Here is a 23,181-nt window from a genome sequence, read left to right as displayed (position 1 = left end):
GAACACAGCCACAAAATCATAATTATGGCTCACTTTATGCCTAATCCTAACCTCACATTTTTTTGTTGCCAATTCAGACTTTGTGGCTATGGAATCTTAATTTGTGGCTGGGTTATCTAGTGTAAACCCTGTCGTACTATAACCAATCAGCATACATTTCCTCTTACAGCTGGACAAATCATCGCCGTCCACGGGGTTTGGATTGGGGGCGGAGACCATTTACTATGATTGACATGTAGCACAAGCAATCCAATTCTTAATATTCCCGGAAAACGTCAACATTTTCACTTCAGCAACCAATAAACAACTAGAGAAGGTGTGGCTACTAATCCAAAGTGCATGCCCCAAAGTCACACGTGATCCTACTGTAGTTCAAGGTGTCACATCGAAGCAGGAGGTACGTAATGACGAACAAATGTCACTTCTTTCAAATATAGCTACTTCGCTAAATTATTATTTCAGTCTACATTTACCCAGCTTGTTCAGTTGCATGCAATGCTGTCCAGTATCTTTTAACAGTATTTATCATAATGAATAAGCTCGAGAAACGATGCGTGGTCTTAGCTTGGACGGCTAACGTTAGTAGCTGATAGAGGCCAGCTATTTAGTAGGCTAATTTAGCTAACGTTAGTAAAATAAAGATAGCTACTGTTATTCAACAAATGAATGTTGAAATGTTCTGTCAGTAGCACACAGTTGCTCGTGTGTCCCTTTTGCCGACGTTTTTTCATTGTGCAACGTTAGTTAGCGAAGACATTTTGAAAGTGTTTTAGTCAGCTAACGTTAGCTACTGTAGGCAAGGATACATTGTGGCATCCATCTAATGTCAGCAATTAAGTGGTTAAATAAAAACCCGCCTCGAGCTAAAGTAAGGAAATTGACTAGTATTGCCTTGGTGTGCACATGTCAGAACGTTTGTGTAACAAATATACCTACGTGATTTTTATCAGAAAGAAATGTAGTCATGATGCAGTAGTCGATGTGTCATGGTGAGAAACTAATGTATAGTGATTAATTTGCCCTGGCTATTTTAAATCTCGAGCACAAGTAAATGAATGAATGGATTAATGAAGCATTGTGCCATAACGTTAATTACCTACCGGTATGTCATTTTTAGTTTGGTCATTGTTATCTCTTTGACTGTGTTGGATATTAGTGGGTGACAAGACCTACGCACTTCAAATTGGGATTTATCAAGTGAGGAGCTAGCTACAGGTAGTTATTGTATCTGAAATAATTTCCCTTAAGACGTACATCACAGGTGTCAAACTCATTCCACGGAGGGCCGAGTGTCTGCGGGTTTTCGCTCCACCCTTGTACTTGATTGATGAATTAACATCACTAATTAGTTAGGAACTCCCCACACCTGGTTGTCTAGGGCTTTATTGAAAGGAAAGACCAAAAACCTGCAGACACAAGGCCCTCCGTGGAATGAGTTTGACACCCCTGACGTACATGAACCTGTTTGTAGGAATGGCCACATGGAAACGGGTATTGCTGGTAGGGATGAAACGCATAGAAGTCTGACCAGTTTTTCAAACCCACTTCCTCTGATGCATTCAACACCCTCATGGAAATGTAGCTTTAAAAGTTTGCACATCTGAATAAAGGACTTGGCCTGTCATCTTATTGAATGGTTGACACATTTTTTTAGCTAGCTATCTGAGAAATGTAAATGGCCTTCTAGCGTTGAATGGAAAATATTTATTAGAATGGGAAGTTGGACGTTTTATTGTTTACCCATGGTTCTAATTTATGATGGGTAATATTTATGGTCACACGAGAAGCTGTTATATTTTGTGTACATTGACAAGATGATTGCACCTTTAACCCACTCTCTTGTTGACCTAATCTAGAAACTAATGTTGAATGATACAAGAGACTTGCATGCTTTAAAAATATATTTGCTTTTATTTAGTCTTATGTCTTTTCCATTCTCTCTTTGAGACAGTCAAGGCACATGGGGGTCATTGGGTCCTTATCCTATCTGCTTAAACCCACTGTACACCCACACTTAAATCCCTACAGGACGACCTAGACTGGGCTTCATAGCACAGAGTAGTCTATCCATTATCAGAGGCTGCATGTTGCTTTTCCATGAGGGGATACACTGTGAAAGCGCTGTGCAACATCTTGCGCAAGATGTCTGTTTCTGGCTAGGCTACGCCACATAGACAATGAACCATATGACCACAGCAGTAGTAGATAGCACTGTTTTCCCCAAATACAGAGTGAACTGAATGGAATGAATTCAGAAGACTGGCTGGCTGATAATAGTCTTTGATGTGTTGATTGAGCACTGATTGATTATACTGTCACCTCCCCCTCCTTGTATCTGCTCTGTCCCTGACTTGAATACATGTGACCACTGAGGCATGATGTGAATGGGGGAATGGTGTCCACTTGGCAGCACAACAAGGTCTCCCCTCCAGTGTGGTGGTTTGTTTTGTTTGGCCCCATGACTTCTTCAGCCTGTGGGGAGAAAGTGAAATTTGCCACTCCTCTCACGTTTATCCCTCCATCCATCCGTCCCTCTCACCCACCGCCCCTGGCCCACAAGGCACCTCGGCTTTTCCCTAGCCCCCCAGGCGGCAGCCACCCTTCCAGCTCTTATGTCCCACAAAACAGAGAGTGGAGTCTTGGCCTAGCTACTCAACTCCTTTGCCTCACCCACCCCAATAAGACCTGTATCTCACCCCTCACGCTCACACTCAGTAAGTTTATTGTCAAGTTACATGCGTGGTGCTTTTTGGTTATCTCCTCTTTGTTGGCAGCCTGACTTGTTGCAGGGAAAACACCCTAGTCACAGTGTACAAACAGACGCATGGCAGAATCCATTATTTAAGAACACACTAGCACTGTCACTGGGCTTGGAGCTGTTCTATGAAAAATTGTGATGTTTGAGATTAATTTCTCCTCCGGCACAGGCATGGCAAACCCATGTGGTCACTGAAGTTTGTCTCATTTATGTGTATTGTCAATGTGCTCAAGATCTATTCGCCTAGATATTGCCTACCTATATATATTAATGCATAGCCTTTTTTGTTGGAAAACCTTGTCTGTGTTAGCCTACTGAAATAGAATTCTGACAGTGCGTGGACTAAATTTAGCCAGCTAAGAGCTCCATTGATAAGAAATTATCAATGGACAATGACACACTCAGGTCTTCATATGAAATGGGCTACTACTTTACTTTATTCCATGATGGCTTTTCCTTATGATATTCAGCATCAGGCTGTGTACATACACATGTTGTGTTTGCAGCTCCTCCTCAGGACACTTCCTAGGGGATCTGGCTCTAGAGGTGACATATCCCTTGGTGGTAGCGCCCTGGTTACCATTCCTGACAGATATGAGTTGAGGGGGTATATCTCCACCCCTACCTTATATGCTGCTCCAGTGACCACAGTCCCTTAGGAAGACCCTGTGATCTGTAGAACAAGCTCAATGTAGGCTTATAGATCAGGGTTTCCGTTAGGAAAATGTGGCGCCGGACACTTGGACTGGTAGCATTTTAATTGGAGACATTTGAGAAATGTACCGGACCCATATGCATTGGTTGCTTAACCTATGTATTGGATCACAAAAAAATACTACTTTAATATTTACTGTGTAGTTTCCTTATAAAATGGTCTGATGTGTATATACTTGGTATACATATCCCGAGGGGGAAAAAATAACAAAATAAAAAAACTTTTTCCCTTTATTCAGATTAATATTGCTCACTTTCAGTTATTTGAAAAGGAAATCATCTCACAAATATTGTTATTTTTAAAACAATCCATAGAAAGTTGGTTGCAATTTCAATTTAATCCACCAGAAAAGACAGAACAAATAATACAACAAATATTGTTGTTAAACTCAAATATTTAAACTCCTTTGATTAAAAAATATAAATTTAACAAACGTTTAATAAAGTTATCTTCATAAGTGATAACAAAATAGGACTGGTGGAGTTATGTCACACGTAGCATTACCGCAAAAATGGAAGTGGAAGGGGGGGAAAGTAATTCACTTGTCTGTCTGCCCTGCATTAAAGACCATAATTGGTTAAAGTGATAAATATAAAAGTATACCAGTTTCATTTAAAAACCAAAAAATTCACAGCCGTGCCATATAGATTGCAAAATAGTTGGGAAGAGATTTTTGACCTGCTGATTCAATGGGACATGGTTTATGAACTGATATGCAAAACTACGCCGGATTCAAAACTTTGAATTTTTCTAAAATGTTCTTTTTAAATTATTATCCAAATTCTTGCAACTAGTAGAATGTTATTTATATGGGGGATACAACCTTCCCAGCTCTGCAGATTTTGCTGCGAAGAGATGGAATCATTAGATCCTTTGTTTTGGTACTTTCCATATGTAGCTTGTTTTTGGTCACAGGTCCAGGAATGGCTGAAGAATTGCAATATTTACCTGGCGCTAACCCTGCAGATGGCACTACTGGGTGATTTGAAAAGTCATAGTCAATCGATCAATAATATAATACTTTTAGCAAAAATATATATTTTCAATTTACAATCTGTAGAAACAATGAGAATAGAAAGGTTCAGTACTTTTGTGAAGCATCACAGCACAGTTGAAGAATATATGGAAAATAGAAATCCAAAATGGATGGTGTTAAGAGATAGATGGGAGGGGTTGAATGGAGCTGAAGGTTTGGACTAATAATAACAAGATAACTAATGTAAAACATACTGTGTCTGTAAAACCTAATATAGGTTCAGAACTTTTGTGAAAGAGCACAGTTTTGAAAGATATGGCAGGATGGACATCAGAAATTGATGGGAGAGGTTGAGGGTAAAGGAATGACAGGAGTAAAAAATAGACAAAATATAGTTATTGTAAAATAGACTGTATCCATAAAATGTAGATAGTATGTATGTATGTATAAGCTGGAAGTAGAGGCCTAAGCGTTGTTGTTCACTCCAGTTAGGGGAAGGGTGGTAGAGTTAGAAATTAATAAAGGAAAATATATATACATTTTTTTTAAGGTTTGTATGTATTTTATTTATTTGCAAAACAAAGATGGGGGAATGGAAGTGATGCAAATAATTACATTGATGGAAGCTACAATCTATCTATAGTTATAGTTGCTCTTTTTAATAGTGGCCATCAGAACTGTTTTTAACATGCGATTGCGTTTTAAAATTGTTGTGCAATGGTGGGGCTTATGTTTCACTCCAGCAGCATCAAATTCCATTTTTGAGGAACTGTAGCAGCATCTATCTTTCTCAATGATTTCCCCTCAAATAGGGGAGGGGAAATCACGTATGCGAATGCTATGCGTGTGTGACAAACATAGACTAATGAAAATACAGTTCCACTCAATTTTAAGGAGTGGGGCAGTTTTCACTCCTTTAGTATTTTTTTTTGCTTTTATCAAAGATATAGGAAAGTGTTGGCAAGACGGGGAAGATATGGGAAAGGTGAGTCAAAGGGCAGTGGGCCGGATTTGAACCCATGCCGACTCTGTTATATGTTTGCTGGGGTCAGCGGCTATAACCTCTGGAACACACAAGCCTCTAATATCACAAAATGATGCAAAAGAACCTATAAAGTGATAAGCATGTCCGGTCAAATGTATTTACATTGACTGATATTTCCATCAATGAATAGGCAAAAAAGTCTTATCCCTATTTATCGGTTTACTTTCTTTTTCTTTTCTTTTTTATTGGCCCGAAAGCTTTCTATTGCTGGCGAATGGAAATCCTGCTATAGATATGCTACATTGTTAATTAAAATGCCAAGTGGAAAGTAGAGCATTAAGGTAATCTTGGCCTGATAATAGCCACTCTGTTAAACTAGCATGACTGTGCTATGCTGTGGGAAGCTTTAGACGGTGTGGCTACGGACGTTAATCTCGCGTGGGGTTAAACTCATTAATGGAACAGTCTGCTATGTGCATGGTATGTACAGTAATACGTGTGCAACTGCATGCTAACATGTAGACACAGGTAATCTCATGACAAAAAGGCAGTTGGTAACTTTGGTTAGTTTGTTAATAGACTTTGAGGCCCTCTAAATTATGAATTGATTTAAAATTAATTATAGTCATAAAATATGGCCTATATATCAGTTGTCTGTATTGCATATGGTAAGGTGGACCTAATAGTACTCTCACATCCCCCCTCCCTCTGTACCCAGCACCACTTATTTGGCTAATGGTATCAGAACATGCTGAGGGGTTGAGAATAGGATGGAATTATAACAGACTGCGATCTTATTGGCATTATCTGATTGGAGAAGACAAAGACCCAATCTCAAATTGATACTTGCCCCCTAGGTGTTTCGGAATATTTAAGTGGATTTTATAGGCTTAAGAAACATTGTAATTGTTCCACCTTGCCTTCTGATTAGGGGAGGGTTTACAAGTAGGCCGTCATTGTACGTAAGAATTTGTTCTTAGCTGACTTGCCTAGTTAAATAAAAAATGATAGTTAGGCGGAAGATTTGCCTTATTGCTTAAACACCTGCCCAGTCTTCTCAATTAGATTTGGGATAGTGTCGAAGGAGCCGACGTCTGTGTGCACACAGCCTGTCCTAAATTGTTTGTATGGTGTTGAGTAAATTGCCTGTGAATAATATGAAAGGTAAATATGTGTGTGTGTGTTACATGGTGCGCTAATGTAATCTCATTGGACCGAATCTCATTAGGGGAAGGGGCTCAGGCTGCATATGCCTCAGGCTCGTCGCTATGGCAATGGGTGCCAGTGAGGCACTGGGTAACGGCATGGCGACCATATGCCTGGCAACAGTCGGAGGGAGTGTGCGTTCTGTAGGCATGAAAAGGATAAAACGTTTTTGAAAATTCGGAGGGAGCCCAGTTGTGGAACTAATGGTCAATCTTGTTCCAGGAGCTTTTAATCATAGTGCTTATAAGACCAGGGTTGTGGTTTTGATTCCTGCATGTACCACCTCTACCAGTAGGCTTGTTCTAATATGATAAGAAGCTGTAATTTAACCTAATGGCCACCTGCTCAGAAATTATCCCTTTTCTCCAGCTCAAATTATATGCTAGGTTGCATTATCAGTCGCCCCCATATTTCTGTTTCTGTTAGACCGTGTCTCTTGTAGCCCAGTGACGCCCACCCATCTCTCTCTCCCCCCAGAAGCAGCCTCTTTCTCTTTTTCATATCTTATTCTCCCTCTCCTGTGTCCCTCATCTCATTTAACCCCTTGTTTACGCTTTGTTAAATGGCCACCTTCTCTACTGACTGCTGTCATTTGCCTTCTTCCATCACATTCCTTTCTTCACCTCTCATGTCCTACCCATAGCCTCTATTTTTATTTCTCTTAACCACCGTTTGAAATCAGCCTCTACTCTTAGACGTTTTGATCTGAAAGGAATGGATGGGTGTAACTAAGTAGTAATACTGTGGCTCCGCTGCTCCTCCCTAGCCCTCGGGGTAAGGTGGCTGGGAATCTGTAGGCCATATGCAACAACTGAAACGGATAAGGAGGGGATTCAATAGGAATCTAAATGAATGTAGACGAAGACCATAACAGATTCCCACTTGTTAATTAGTAATTAAGTAATTAGTGTGCTTGCGTCAGCGAGACCACTACTGTTATCCGCCATACTTCTTATTAAACCACTTTTGAACAACACATTTTCTTCAAGAAATTGGCCTTGTGTATTAATTGCTCTCTCTTCTCTCCCCTAGACTATGGAGCTGAAGGTGAGGTATGTTCTGCTGCTGGCCGTGGGCCTGTGGTCAACACTGCTACTGACCACGGTGACCGCCCACCAGGAGGAGGAGGACGAGCCTATAATGGAGATGGGGGGCGACATGGATGTGGAAGACGAAATGGAGGAGCTTGACCATGGGGAGGAGCTTCTGGACGGGGAGGTGGAAGCAGACAAGCCCCCAGGACCACCTGCAGTCCCTAAAGTAAGTCTACCCTAGACCAGTGTGTGTAAGTTTATGGTTTCAGTGGTAGAAATCTCAGTTTTGGTTGAAAGCGTGGTTCTTCTCTTCACTTTTAGCATGCCCAGATTGTGACAGCCATTGTGACAGCCTGCTCACTGTTATACACAGATTCAAGCCAACCTACCCATATTCAGTAGTCAAATGTCTGTTGTGAGAGGGCTGTAGTGTGAGTGGGAGGTTTGAGCTCATTTCAAGGAATGAATGTGATTCGCACAACACCACAAATGATAGAGGCTAAGCCTGTGCTGGGACTGCTTAGTGTTCTTCCTTTCTCCACTAGTTTTGATATGTAGAGATATGACCAGAAGGGATGAGAAGTTGGTGAATTATCCCTGACGACTCACACTAAATTCTTCCGATGCACTGTCGTTCGCAACATACTTTTGTCTGACACTGCCATCATTGAAGTCGTCTGTGGTGACGAGGGGCATGGGGGGGTGTTGTACGGGTTGAGGAATTTTCAAACCACCGCTCTACCCTCGTGTGTTCTGGCTCTGGCCCAATCGATTGTTTTCCGGACCAATCAGACCTCCCCGAATGTGTTCGCATCTGTAAATGTTCGGGGAGGTACTCCGATCCAGACTCACTGTGGGAAAGAAACTAACATCCGTGGGTATAGCGGTTGGCCAGAGCAAGGAGTCTGGGTAGCTAGGCAAGTGGTGAATAGCTCACTAGCCTGACATCTGTAAAAAAACAGAGGTGATGCGTTGATTAGCAATGCGACGTGATGGTTTGCTATCTGGTTGACCTATGTCCTCCTATTGCTCTTGCGTAGGACACACACACACCTACAAATGGCCTGGTTGGCACACTAAACACCGTATCTGGAGCCAGGCAGTGGAAGAGCTGACCCAGTGATCCACTGACCCCTCTCTGCTCCTCTCTAGGTGACCTACAAAGCGCCAGAGCCCACGGGGGAACACTTCTTCGCTGAGTCCTTTGACATGGGCACCCTTGACAGGTGAGCACTCTGGTTTCCCCGGAGTTTTTTTAAAATTCAACTTCGAAATGAAAGCAGGCACCGTTTTTATAATTTATTATACTAATGAAGTCTATATCAGAGAAGATACAATATTCAAACATGCTGCCCTGAAACCAAATGGCCTAGGTGGTATATGTTAACTCGAAATGACACAACGACAAGGTTGCAGTTTAACAAAGTTTACTATACCGTATGAACACACTACAAAGTAGCCATTCCACTCCTGGCTATGTCCATCAACAACAAGACTCCCTGCGCAGGCGCACTCTTGACTGAGTGATAGCCCCGTAATAACAGAAATATAGGGATACTTAAAACATGAACTTAACAGTATAAACTGTGTCTCTTCTTTTCATGTGCCACAATGTGCTGGGTAGGTGCTCACCATAGGACCAGCTGCTATTTAGACTTTTTGTAAGGATAAACACGGAACCCAGCGCCTAGGCTATTCCCCCGGCAGCTTCCCCTATGGTGTCCAGGTGCTACCATGTTTACTTGACTCTCAAGTCATCTCGCTTCTCCTGTTTGTTTCAGCTGGGTCCTGTCAAAGGCCAAGAAGGAGGACATTGATGAGGATATCGCCAAGTATGACGGTAGGCACCAAGACAATTCCTCTCTGTCACATTAGAACATAAAGCATTCGTCCGGGTAGTATTCATTAGGGCACAACTTAGCAAAACATTTTGCAACTTGAATTATTGGACAAGTTGAAGTAGTCCTTACATTTCAGTAAATTTTCTTCCGTTTAGTGCCTAATGAATAAGACTCTAGGTTCGGCTCCATTCAGACATTTTTCAAGTGAGTTCTCTCCTTTACTTGCGTGTTCGACCTCCGTCTTGCAGGTAAATGGGAGGTGGAGGACATGAAGGACGGCAAGCTGCCTGGCGACAAGGGCCTGGTCCTTAAGTCCCGTGCCAAACATCACGCCATCTCAGCCCAGCTCCTCAGGCCCTTCATCTTCGACACCAAGCCCCTCATCGTCCAGTATGAGGTCAACTTCCAGCAAGGGATCGACTGCGGCGGCGCCTACGTCAAACTGCTCTCCCAGACACCTGACCTTAACCTGGTAAGAACATGCACATCGTGGTATTTAAGATGGAATCATCAAGTACTACTGCAGACTTCCTTTGTACATGCTCCCAAAAGTGTTTGTTTATAATAGATCATGTTTAGACCCGAGCTGTGTCTTCATCAGTACAAACATATTTTTTACCCAATACATCTGCACGTAGACTGCCTCGAGGTTAATGTAGTTCTTCTGCCCTTCAGGATGAGTTCGTTGACAAGACTCCCTACACCATCATGTTCGGACCAGACAAGTGCGGCGAGGACTACAAACTGCACTTCATCTTCCGCCACAAGAACCCCAAGACTGGCGAGTACGAGGAGAAGCACGCCAAGAAGCCCGACGCAGACCTGCGCACCTACTACACCGACAAGAAGACCCACCTTTACACGCTGGGTAAGACATTTTAACATGTTCTACTCACGAGGCCTATATACTCTTTGATGGTCCACTAGTCTACATACAAGAAGACTCGCCTAGGGAGACAACACGGTGAACAAGACATTTTCACATGTTCTATGAATCAGGTATGCTGATGACATTTCCAGGTGTGTCCCTCTAAACATCTCTACCTACCTCTCTCCTTCCTCCTAGTGTTGAACCCAGACAACAGTTTTGAGGTGCTGGTGGACCAGGCGGTGGTGAACAGTGGTAACCTGCTGACAGACATGACCCCCGCAATCAACCCGGCTGCCGAGATCGAGGACCCCGACGACCACAAGCCAGAGGACTGGGATGAGAGACCCAAGATCCAGGACCCTGACGCAGTCAAACCCGAGGACTGGTAAGTGTGCATATTTAAGTGTAGGTGAAAAAGGGGCTATTTCGCCAGGTTTTCTTACGTGTTGAGGTTTCACAGCGTGTGCATGTGCGTTTCAAATGTAGCTGTGGAAGCGTGTGTGTGTGTTAGCTGTCGACAGTTGTTGCTTTTTTTTCCCTTTCAGATGCCAGGTGTGCTTATGTGTGTTAGTGTGTGTACCCTCTGACTCTCTCCCCTGTCCCATAGGGATGAGGATGCACCGAAACAGATCCCAGATGAGGACGCAGTGAAGCCAGACGGCTGGCTGGATGATGAGTCCGAGTATACCAGCGACCCCGACGCGGTCAAGCCCGAGGACTGGTAACTACGATACCTTTACTCTCTCGTTCCGCTCATCCTACCCCTGCATCCTTCCCCACATACCGTCCACCATGGTACTCCATCTCTTCTCTCGCTCTACCCTCGTCTGCCACTCTATTCTTCGCCCCCTCCCTTCTATCTCTCTCCTTCTCTCTGCCCTTCATCTACCACTCTACTACCTCCTCTGTCTTTTCTGTCCCGTCGTGGTGTACCCTCATCTGGTTTAGCCGACTCATTTCTTGGAAGCTAATTGCTAGTGTTTGCGGCAAGCTCCTCCTCTTCTCTGTGGACAGAGCGGGCTTCCTGGTGAGAGAAGCTAATATCACAGGGTGCGCTTTGCCTCAGGACAGCCAGGTCTGGTTTTCGGGCTCTGTAGAGCTCCCCCTCTGCTCTCACTGTCTTTTATGTCTCACTTCTGTGGCGGAAATTAAATTAGAGCCCCCAGAGAAGAGGAATGGGACACAGTGGATAAAGGGGATTTATAGAAAGGGAGGAAAAGGAGATGCTGTTATTTTTCACTTATGCCTTCACGTTCTCTCAATTGGATTTTTTTTACTTTTTTGTGGTCTTTTGCTTTCTCACACCTACAGTAACTTGTAACCGTATATCATCATGTTGTACACTGTATGGCTTTGTCTGTATTGTGATCTGTGACGTTTTTCTCCAGGGATGAGGATATGGATGGTGAGTGGGAGGCCCCTCAGGTCCCTAACGCCCTCTGTGAAACCGCCCCCGGCTGTGGCGCCTGGCAACGGCCCATGATTGACAACCCCAGCTACAAGGGCAAGTGGAAGGCCCCCATGATCGACAATCCCAACTACCAGGTAACCCTTCACACCTCCCAGCGTGTACCATATACCAAAGCATCAGCCACTTTAGTTTTTTTTTTTATCCCAGTGCAGTGTGTAGCCTAAATAACATACACACAATCGTTGCACTTGATCTTTCCAATTCGGTATTTGTATTGATGAGAGCCTACTATTTGCACTTTTTCTGATCTTGCATTGGTGACGTTGTGTTCTTGTCTTTCCCCAAAAAATCTCATACCATTTTATTTTTTTTACTACTGAGTTCTCGTTAGAGAGAAATCCAAATGTATGTACTTACAAATGGCTCCTCAAAAGAATAGTTTATGAATGCAACTCTCACGGTACTGTACACTCAACCTTCAATGTACCTCCCAGGGTGTGTGGAAGCCCAGGAAGATCGCCAACCCAGCCTTCTTCGAGGACCTCCATCCCTTCAGAATGACCCCCTTCAACGCCGTGGGCCTGGAGCTGTGGTCCATGTCCAGCGACATCTTCTTTGATAACTTCTTCATCACCAACGAGAGGCACACGGCCGATCGCTGGGCCAACGATGGTTGGGGCCTGAAGAAGGCTGCTGAGGGAGCCGCTGAGGTGGGTGCAATAGCGCACACGCACACAGAGAGACGGGCACACAGAGACTCCTCATGACTAGTTGATAAAACTTCTCATAAATTCTTCACATAAAATATACAGACATTTGATAAGGAATGAATATGCAGTGCAATCATCTGACATTTCAAGCAGGTCCATAAGATCTCTCTTCGCTCCGTATCACACTTCTATCCTAACCATAGAACGTTCAGCTTCTTATTTGCATAGGATTCCTCTTGCATCTAAGATGTTCCCTTCGGACAGTTTGTTTTGAAGCACCTAGAACTAAGGGACCTATTCTTGTATCCAGAGACTTCTCCAAAACCTCTTCAGGGAGCAATATGGATATTTGTAGCATTGCTGTTTTTACATGATGCAAGCCTCTATTCTCTGGGGTAAGCAATCAAGTCAGATTGACTAGCGGTGACAAAAATATAAACGCAACAACCAACAATTTCAACGATTTTACTGAGTTGCAGTTAATATAAGGAAATCAGTCAATTAAAATAGTCATTAGGCCAGCAGCATACCACCCTGCATACCACTGCTGGCTTGCTTCTGAAGCTAAGCAGGGTTGGTCCTGGTCAGTCCCTGGATGGGAGACTAGATGCTGCTGGAAGTGGTATTGGAGGGCCAGTAGGAGGCACTCTTTCCTCTGGTCTAATAAAATATCCCAATGCCCCAGGGCAGTGATTGGGGACACTGCCCTGTGTGTAGGGTGCCGTCTTTCGGATGGGACGTTAAACTGGTGTCCTGACTCTCTGAGGTCATTAAAGATCCCATGGCACTTATCGTAAGAGTAGGGGTGTTAACCCCGGTGTCATGGCTAAATTCCCAATCTGGCCCTCAAACCATCATGGTCACCTAATAATCCCCAGTTTACAATTAGCTCATTCATCCCCCTCCTCTCCCCTGTAACTATTCCCCAGGTCGTTGCTGCAAATGAGAACGTGTTCTCAGTCAACTTACCTGGTAAAATAACGGTAAAATAAAATAAATAAATAAAAGGCCCTTATCTATGGAGTTCACATGGCTGGGCAGGGGCGCAGCCATGGGTGGGCCTCGGGGGGCATAGGCCCACCCACTTGAGCCAAGCCCAGTCTCTGGGGAGTCAGGCCCAGCCTATCAGAATTTGTTTTTCCCCACAAAAGGGCTTTATTACAGACAGAAATACTCCTCAGTTTCGTCAGCTGTCCGGGGGCTGGTCTCAGACAATTTCGCCATTAAAGAAGCTGGATGTGGAGTTCCTGGGCTGGCGTGGTTAATAGGAGTCAACGGTTGTGAGGCCGGTTGGAAGTACTGCCAAATTCTCTAAAATGACGTTGGAGGCGGCTTATGGTAGAAAAATGTACATTCAATTCTCTGGTAACATCTCTGGTGGACATTCCTGCAGTTGTCAGTATGCCAACTGCATGCTCCCTCAACTTGAGACATCTGTGGCATTGTGTTGTGTGCCAAAACTGCACATTTTAGACTGGCCTTTTGTCTCCAGTACAAGGTGCACCTGTGTAATGATCATGCCGTTTAATCAGCTTCTTGATATGCCACACCTTTCAGGTGGATAGATTATCTTGCGAAATGCTCACTAACAGGGATGTACACAAGTTTGTGGCCAAATATTTTTTCTCATTTTTCCATTCGCACAAAAAGCTTTTATTTCAGGTCATTAAACATGGGACCAACACTTTACATGTTGCGTTTTATATTTTTGTTCAATATACATGCCGAGGATCAGGGGCCGTATGTATCAAGTTTCTTAGAGTAGGAATGGGCACGGATAATCAAATATATCCGGATATCTGAACGGACGTTAGTATTCGATTACTTGAGTGAGTGTTCATTTTTGGAGAAACAAACTTGTGGGCCTATTTGTACAATGCGAAAGCTTTGTCCAAATTGAAATTATCCTTGTGACATTTTTACCTCACAAGAATGTACCATGATTAGGGCCCTATAACATGTACGAAATAACGTAACGCAGACATTAAAACCGAGTTCAACAATATTCAAAAATGTATTGAACCTTTTATAAATTCGCCCAAGTTGATCATAAGACATGAAACGAAGGCATCAGTAATTCATATTTCCTGTGACTTTCTGAAGAGGCAATGAGAATTTCACCAAGCTGTGTATGTGCGGTGCGCATGTTTACCACTTTGTGTAGCCGTTAGCTATGCTAATGAAAAGCCTTCTGGTAAATGGAAAGGCTTCCCACAACCTTTTCAATCAAATGTTAACTACAATGTAGCTTATGCTTACCTTACAGAATATGATGATTATTTGCATCAATTCAGTGGATATTTTGTGGTGTTAACTCTACCATCACATCTGCATTACAAAATGCTATTCAAAAGCCTCTTGCAAAGTGCACATTTAAAGGGTATAAACATTTCAAAACATTTTCCCAGACCTCAAAGTGTTCTCCTAATGTGGTGTAAGCATTGTTGTGGACTTAGAACATCCATTTGAGTTGTTTTTCTATTTGGGGGGGAAAAAACGTTATTTAAAAAAGTAAAGCAAAAACTTGGAAAAGCAAAACGGAGAAAAACACATTTCGGAAAATATACACGGAATCAGGCAAAAAATAGAAAAGATTTTATAGGGCCCTACATGACATTTGAAATTCAATAAAACAACAATCTTTCGAATGTAGCTTTTATAACGGTGTGTTGAACTACATCTGCGCTAGCCTACTGCTGCACATTTAGTCCTTTAAAAAGAAAAACTAAGAAAGTCAGTTAAGAACAAATTCTTATTTACAGTGGCGGCCTACCCCGGCCAAACCTTAACACGGACGACGCTGGTCCAATTGTGCGCCGCACTATGGGACTCCCAGTCATGGCCGGTTGTGATACAGCCCAGGATCGAAAAAGGGTCTGTCGTGACACCTCTTGCACTGAAATGTAGTGCCTTAGACTGCTGCGCCACTCGGGAGCCTTTAGGTTACCCTGACATCGGTGTGCTATTTTCCCTACTTCGAATAGCAATTACAACATCTGACACAGATCAATGCAAAACCCTCAACAGAAAAACTTTTGTAACGGGATTAGTTCTGTCATAGTAAAAATTGGAACTTCGCTGTTACTGTTAGCCAAATCACCGGAGAAAAGAAGCGTGTCCGTTGTTTATATTCGCTTGTGTCATTCTGATTGGTCGAGAGTCGATAGCAACTTATATTTATTGTTTTTCAACTATCAGGGTATCGGAATAAAGGTCATTATTTTAATAGTAAAATAATTACAAAATGCCCAGCTGATCGCTCCGTTTCATTTAATCTTATTCATTATAATCTAAAAGGCCAAACGGATCCGAGATCAGCACTCCTATGCTGAGACAGATCGCCCTACCCCCAATCCTTACTGTAACCATTAGTAAGGTAACAATTCGAAGAGGATGACAAAATGTCTGTGTTAGTGGTGACTTCTCTGCCTGTGTCTTCTCATGGGGACTTCAGACCAGACACACTCCCCACACCCTTCAGAGGAATGCTGCTGGCAAGCCTGGCTCTGTGTGACATGGAAAACCCTTCCCTGCCCCGCCCCTAAGTGGAAACAGATATAACATGTGGAACTCCAGGGGGAGATAGGCTGAGCAGTAAGAGTGAAACAGTCATTGTCACCGTGCTCCAGCTGCTCCTCTGTATAATGTGTTGGCTTTAGTTGAAAAGCTTCTTGAGCTGGTCTAGCATGACTCGCTCGTGGTTGGCGCATACTTAAACCGCTAGAGTACACTGTTCCATAAAACCAAAGTTACAGCTGAAACTGGCACTATTGAGAAGCCGTGGCCCTGCTTCACACACAAACGCACACAAACATACACATACGTCTTCTACTGAGGTCACCCTTTAAGTGGTGGTCTCACTCGTTTTGAGCTGTCATAAGTGTGTGTGTGTGGAGCAGTAGAGTTGTGGTGAGTCCAGTGTGATGATGGTGGCTCGTACCCAGGGATTTACTGACTAGTCGTTCATTTGGCCGCCTCATCAAAATTCTTTCAGCCCCGGACCGATGCTGCCTTTTTTTCCTAAAGGTGAATTCCTGGGATGCCTGGCATGTTGGGCTTAACGGCCCTCTCTCTACACAGCTAGGCCGCCCACTCCCTCACTCTCGATTTCTCTCAGTTTTGAGCACTCTTGCTCATTTTCTGTTCCCCCTCTCTCCCTTGTTCTCTCATTTTTCTGTTCTCGCTGTTGCTGTCTAGTTTCCTCGCTCTCTTTGTCTCGCTCACTCCCTTCCTGGTGGACACGCTTTCTTACTCTCGCTTGACTGCATTTTCCTATCTCGCCCTCTTTCTCTCTTTCTTGCTGTTCTCTTACTCTCTCACACATTCTCTTCGTCAGAGCATCACACACACACACACGGACGTACTTGCTATAGTGCCTGCAGAAAGTATTCACGTCCCTTGACTTTTTAAGCTTGAAATTATTTTTTATTTTTTTCACACAATACCCCATAATGTTAAAGTGGAAATTTGTTTTTTCAAAAAGTTTACAAATTCATTAAAAATTAAAAGCTGAAATGTCTTGTCACGTATTCAACCCATTTATGGCAAGCCTAACTAAGTTCAGGAGTAAAAATATAACGCACATAATACGTTGCATGGATTCACTCTGTGTGCAATAATAGTTTTTAACATGTTTTGTGAATGACTACTTCATATCTGTATCCCCCACACAATTATATGAATCTCAGTGCTAGAGACGTCACTACAGACGCCATGGTTCAAATCCAGGCTGTATTACAACCGGCTGGGATTGGGAGTCCCATAGGGCGGCGCACAATTGGCCCAGCGTCGTCTGTGTTTGGCCGGTGTAGTCTGTCGTTGTAAATAAGAATTTGTTCTTAACTGCCTCGTTAAATAAAATATGTAAGGTCCCTTAGTCGAGCAGTGAATTTCAAACACAGATGGAAACTCAAAGACCAGGGATGTTTTCCAATGCCTCACAAAGAAGGGCACATATTGGTAATATTTTTAAAAATGCAGACATTAAATAACCCTTTGAACATGGTGTAGTTATTAATTTCACTTTGGATGGTGTATCAATACACCCAGTCACTACAAAGATGCAGGCTTCCTTCCTCACTCGGTTGCCGGAGAGGAAGGAAACGACTCAGGGATTTCACAATGAGGCCAATGGTGACTTGAAAACAGTTAAGTTTAATAGTTGTGATAGGAGAAAATTGAGGATGGATCAACATTGTAGTTACTCCACAATATTAACCTAATTGACAGTAGCAAGAAGGAATCCTGTACAAAATACAAATGTTCAAACATTCATCGAGTTTGGAACAAGGCACTAAAGTAATACTGCAAACAATGTGGCAAGGCAATTAACTTTATGTCCTGAATACAGTGTTATGTTTGGGGCAACTCCAATAAAATACATTACTCACTACCACTCTCCATATTTTCGAGCTTAGTGGTGGCTGCATCATGTTATGGATATGCTTGTAACAGTTAATGACTGGGGAGTTTTTCCAGGATAATAAAGAAATAGAATGGAGCTAAGCAAAAAAAAAAAGGAAAACCTGGTGTGCTTTCCACCAGACACTGGGAGACTAATTCACCTTTCAGCAGGACAATAACCTAAAACACAAGGCCAAATCTATACTGGAGTTGCTTACCAAGAAGACAGTGAATGTGGCAGAGTTACAGTTTTTACTTAAATCTGCTTGAAAATCTATGGCAAGACCAGAAAATGGTTGTCTAGCAATGATCAACATCCAATTTGACAGAGCTTGAAGGATTTTGAAAATACTAATGGGCAAATGTTGCACAGTCCAGGTGTGGAAAGCTCTTAGAGACTTACCCAGAAGCACTCACAGCTGTAATCGATGTTCAAAGCTGCTTCTACAAGGTATTGACTCAGGGGTGTGACTACTTATATAAATTTGATATTTCATTATCAATCAATCAAACAATTAGCAAAAATGTCTTAACATGTTTTCACATTGTCATTATGGGGCATTGTGTGTAGATGGGTAAAAAAACAAACATTTAATCCATGTTGAATTCAGGCTGTAACATGTCAAATAAGTTAAGGGGTATGAATATTTTCTGAAGGCACTGTACATACCACTCAGTGAACCATGGAGCGCGCTGAAAATTCCACTGGTTTCATAGCCTCATTGTTTGCGCTACGGATAATTTGGTTTTACACCGGGTAGCACTGCCGGGGCAGTTGGCTGCCACTGTTAATATGGAAATGCTCGTCTCAGATCTGCATGGAATTGGGACACACAAACTCCTGTGCATTGTCACTGCTACGAACAGTCTGAGTAGGCAAGACTTTAGTTAGTGAAACCATTAAGCTAAATAGTTAAGTACTAAGGGGGTTATTTTGTGCTAGTTTCTTTGTTTAATAAAGTGTGTTGTGTTACTGGTACAGAGTAGTTTGTGGAGACTTCTGAGATGCACTGTGAAACGGGAATTCCCCAGCCCTTATAAGGACTTTCAGGAAGTGAGAGAGATGTGGGAAGAAACCCTCAGGCACTGGTTTTTCACAACACATTACACCTTTTTGGGTCCATGTGAAAGATACAGGAGTGCTGTTTTTTTTTGGCATATGTGTTCTGACCATTCCTCAGGGACCCATAAAACTTTGGTATAACAGCGATGTTGTTACAAACTTGTTACAAATAAAGATTTCCAACGGCACCCAATAGTGCAACCTGCTTTTGTGATGGTGGTTGGTTGTGGTCGATGGTTCCCAGATCTTGACAGTTGCGTGACCGTGTTCTCCCCTCTCCTCTAGCCCGGTCTGGTGAACCAGATGATGACCGCAGCAGACGAGCGTCCCTGGTTGTGGGTGGTCTACGTGCTGACCGTGGCCGTGCCCCTAGTCCTGATCATCGTCTTCTGCTGCACTGGAAAGGTGAGGGACCACGCTGTGACCACAGACCATCAAAGGTTGCATCTCAATAGTGCCCCCCCCCCCCCCCCACACACACACATACATTTGCCTATGGATGTCATCATAGATAATGTTTATGATCTGTGTTAATGTTTATCTTTTCTCTCTCCCAACAGAAGACTGCTGCAAATGCAGCCGATTACAAGAAGACAGACGAGCCTCAGCCAGACGTGAAGGAGGAGGAAGTGGTGGAGAAGGCTGAGGCAGACCAAGTCAAGGAGGAGAAGAGCCAGCCAGGTAAGAACTGTCACCATTTATCCCTCCCTCTACTGATGTAGGATCACAAATCTGTTGACAGTGTGTGTAATTGACATTTATTTTACAGTGCGTGCTGTCTTGCATCACTCAATGCAAGAGCAACAAGTTAGCCCGTCTCAGTAAATGCTAACTTTGTGTTTGTTGGTTTCCATAGCAGCAGCAGAGAAGAATAGTGATGCAGAAGACAGTCCTGCAGAGGAAGTAAATGAGGAGGAAGAGGATGAGGAGGAGGAGGGGCTGGAGGAGGAAGAGGAAGAAGAGGTCACTGAAGAGGTACGGGGACAGTAAGGCATGACTTGGTGAGCATGATGTGGTTCGTTGTGACTAGAAATCAAAGCTTGCACTGTAACAGCACTTTGACAACTTCTGATGTAAAAAGGGCTGTGTTGATGATGTACTTTATTGTTCAGAATAGAGACAATTATGGCTTGTGTGTAACCCAAAGGCCCCTCTCCTTTCTGCTCTCTCCAGAAACAAGATGACCTCCTCAGAAGGTCCCCCAGAAACAGGAAATTGAGAAAGGACTGATGTGGCTTTCACAACCCTGGATCTCTGATTAAAACCAACAGCCCTGACCCAGGGTCACTCCCTAACCCCACCCACCCTTCCAGTCTCCCCCATCTTTCCCCCCTGGGCCCTCCCTTTCCTCCCCCTCCCGGGGCGATGAAGCAAACCCAACTAGACCACCATCTCTCTTGTCAGGATCAACAGAAAACAATCATGACTGCCTCACAATATGGACGACGATGATTCCAGTATGGTGGTGATGAAGACTGATGCGTTGTTAGTGTAGAAAAGGTTTTTATTTAACAGTGAAGAAATAAAAATTATTTTCCAAGACCATTCTGTAACACTAACCTAGGAACCCCTTCTGTCTTCTCACTCAAACCTCCACCACCCTTTGCTCCCGCTAGTCAGCCCCCCATCCATCCATCCATCCATCCATCCCGCAGATCTAGACAGTATTTATCAACCGACTTTTCTGGGCAACACTACAGCTCGTAGGTTTTAGCCATTCTGCCTCGATGTCTTTTTGCTTGGTCCAGTTTAACAGTCCCATGCGTTTTGTGTGTGTCATAGGGGTAGATGGATGTAGCATGAATGTTTCTGTTGAGGGTCGACAAAGAAAAAAAAACATGGCATTTGGATGTTTTATTGTCTGGTTATAACACTGCAGTTGTGTCCTTGGGGGGTTTCAAGAGACTCATTTTCCCATGATGCACGGGTCTCAACGTTTCATTCCATGTGGCTTTCACCATCTTTTTATTTAAGTGTTTTGGTTGTAGGAAGACCCCTCTCAAGTTGTTCTTACTACGGTGAAGCTGGGAGTGGTGGGGGGGCATCCATTGCACATGCTCAGTTCTCCGCAGAACCGTGGGGCAGGCAAAGATTGAAGCAGAGGGAGGGGGAGCCTGGTAAGTGGGCTTCAGTAGGTTAGAATACGCTGCCTTAGACAGTCCTAGAGCGCAAGGTTTTCTGAAATTGTTTTTTCTGTGAATGTACTGTGACCTTTTTTAATACTATGTACATTACTTTTTATTTTATTTTTGATTCCATTAATGTTTTAGTTTTTTTTCTCTGGTCTTGATAGATAATGTAAGGATGTAGTGTACATTTACAGTCACGTGTGCGGGAGAAAAGAAAAGCTGGTACTCGGAGAGATGACGGTTGGTTGCCGGCAGGCTTCTAGGGGAGATGTCAAGGTTGTCAGACTGGTGGCCAGCTCGTGCAACCTCCTCCCTCATTGGTGGGATGAATCAGTCTCCCGCCTAGCTATTGGTAGATGAATATGCACATCCTATGACTGCATTTCCTGAGTCAAAAGCAGCAGAATTTAACACATCTTTCAGAAATGTTACTTTTTTTTGTGTCTCATGACAGTCTGACTCTTTTACAAGAGTCGTAAAGAGTACTCTCAGGGTGTCAAACAAGCTTCCCGCCTCACTTCTTTCACATTGCATGATTCATTGATATCTTAAACTTACCCCATACAACATGAAAAAGGCGCTAAGGAGAAAATATTGAGACTGCTCAATAGCCGGTACCTATCTGTGGACTATAGTCTTTTAAGTTCCTTATTTCTTACGTTTTGGTGAACCTGCCCACTCTGTTTTTAGAACTTCCTAAAAAAGCAGGGAAAGTCAAAAACCATTAGAGGTTTGCCCCATGTAAAAATGGTTGTCACTGTTCAAGGTAACAGACGCACACGTAAACATACACACACATACCAGGTAATTAGCTGTTGTCTGTTTGCATGGATCCCATTTTTAAAGTTTTGTGCTCTCAGATTCCTTGGTGGTGTCAGTCAGTCGTGTTTGGAATGCCACAATTTCTCTGTGTGCCATGGTGTCTCTGAGTGACCAAGGTGAATGGGGATTGGTTCTCCTGACAAACTAAGCTGCATGTGATTGGGTGATAAGTGTAGTAGGTTGATTCATCTATATCTACTACATTACATGTTGGAGGGTGGGGGGGAGCAAAGATGTAGAACTTGCTATGATGTTACTTACAAAATAGTAATAAAACGATATTTGACTAAGAGATTGGAGCTGGGCAATGTTTTTCCTGTATTGATCTCATGGTTTTGTGTGGCGGGGGTTGTCATCCCCCTGAAATTGAGATGGCATGTACAGCTTCCACCTCAAGAGGAAATGGAGGTCTTTCTCTCTAATTTCTCATTTTCTTTTTTCTAATTGTGGAAGATGACCTGTGTCATAGGTTATGTGAGGTAGTTAGTTCCCACTGCACTGTAACCTAACTAGCCATTTCTTTATCTTATTTTGTACTTTTGTTTGAAGAAAATTAAATGGTCAGAAAATGATCCTTTTTGAAAATGTTAAGGACATGCGTTTCTCCTTCACTCTTTCTGGCTTCAAAAAATATTTTATTTTTAGTCAAGGTTTTAATTGTGCTTTTCCCCTTTGGTTCTGCCTAGATACGACTCCTAGACTGAACAGTGCACCTTACGTACCTCTGACAGCTTTCCTGTGTGTGAACTCAGTCTGATGGGTCACCGAAACGACTAGGTTTAACCTAACTTAATCCTGTACACTAGAGATTGAAGAACCTACACATTTTGGTTCAGATTTAATCTCCTATGGGTAATGATGAATGTTGATTAGTGGAGGCTTTTTAAAAATACTGATCACGAATAGCGACTGCTCCTCTGACCCATGTGTATTATAAATGCAGTCATCTATGAATAGGGATGCCATTTGTTTTGATGAATAAAAAGGCCTAATAGAAACTGACTGGGGGCCCGAGTCTCATTGCTGCTTGTCACTTGGTACTGTATCTATGAATTGACGTTCCACAGAGCGGATATTATGCCCAAGGCCATGGCAGATCAATGTCTGCTGCTGATTTGAGAGTAACGTTTTTGCGCACGGCTCACCACATTTCCAATTTGTTGTACTTTTGTAATTTGCATGCGTGTGATTCATGTTTTGAATGGAGGGAACAAGAGACAAATTCAGAAACCAGCTACAACAAAAATAATTGTTCAA

General features: G+C 43.1%; 1 protein-coding gene across 3 annotated transcripts; it reads left to right on the top strand.

Moving 5' to 3' along the window:
- The first annotated feature begins 317 nt into the window (after nt 1-317).
- Nucleotides 318-22,926, top strand: LOC129827947 (calnexin-like). Of its 3 annotated transcripts, none has more exons than XM_055889249.1 (14): nt 318-397; nt 7,673-7,900; nt 8,827-8,900; nt 9,456-9,514; nt 9,764-9,987; nt 10,191-10,383; nt 10,582-10,771; nt 10,994-11,107; nt 11,775-11,931; nt 12,292-12,507; nt 19,259-19,378; nt 19,534-19,654; nt 19,833-19,948; nt 20,147-22,926. In XM_055889249.1, exons 2-14 carry the CDS (start codon nt 7,676-7,678, stop codon nt 20,201-20,203), a joined length of 1,866 nt encoding a protein of 621 aa, XP_055745224.1. In that variant the 5' UTR covers nt 318-397; nt 7,673-7,675; the 3' UTR covers nt 20,204-22,926. The 3 variants fall into 3 exon arrangements, with proteins under 3 accessions (XP_055745224.1, XP_055745223.1, XP_055745225.1); XM_055889248.1 differs by having other exon boundaries at nt 19,830-19,948; XM_055889250.1 differs by having other exon boundaries at nt 19,830-19,974.
- Nucleotides 22,927-23,181: the final 255 nt, after the last annotated feature.

The sequence above is a fragment of the Salvelinus fontinalis genome, chromosome 29 (assembly GCF_029448725.1).
Source record: "Salvelinus fontinalis isolate EN_2023a chromosome 29, ASM2944872v1, whole genome shotgun sequence".
NCBI classification, from domain to species: Eukaryota; Metazoa; Chordata; class Actinopteri; order Salmoniformes; family Salmonidae; genus Salvelinus; species Salvelinus fontinalis.
Note: the sequence above shows the minus strand (reverse complement) of the source record. Positions and strands in the feature narration are given on the sequence as shown.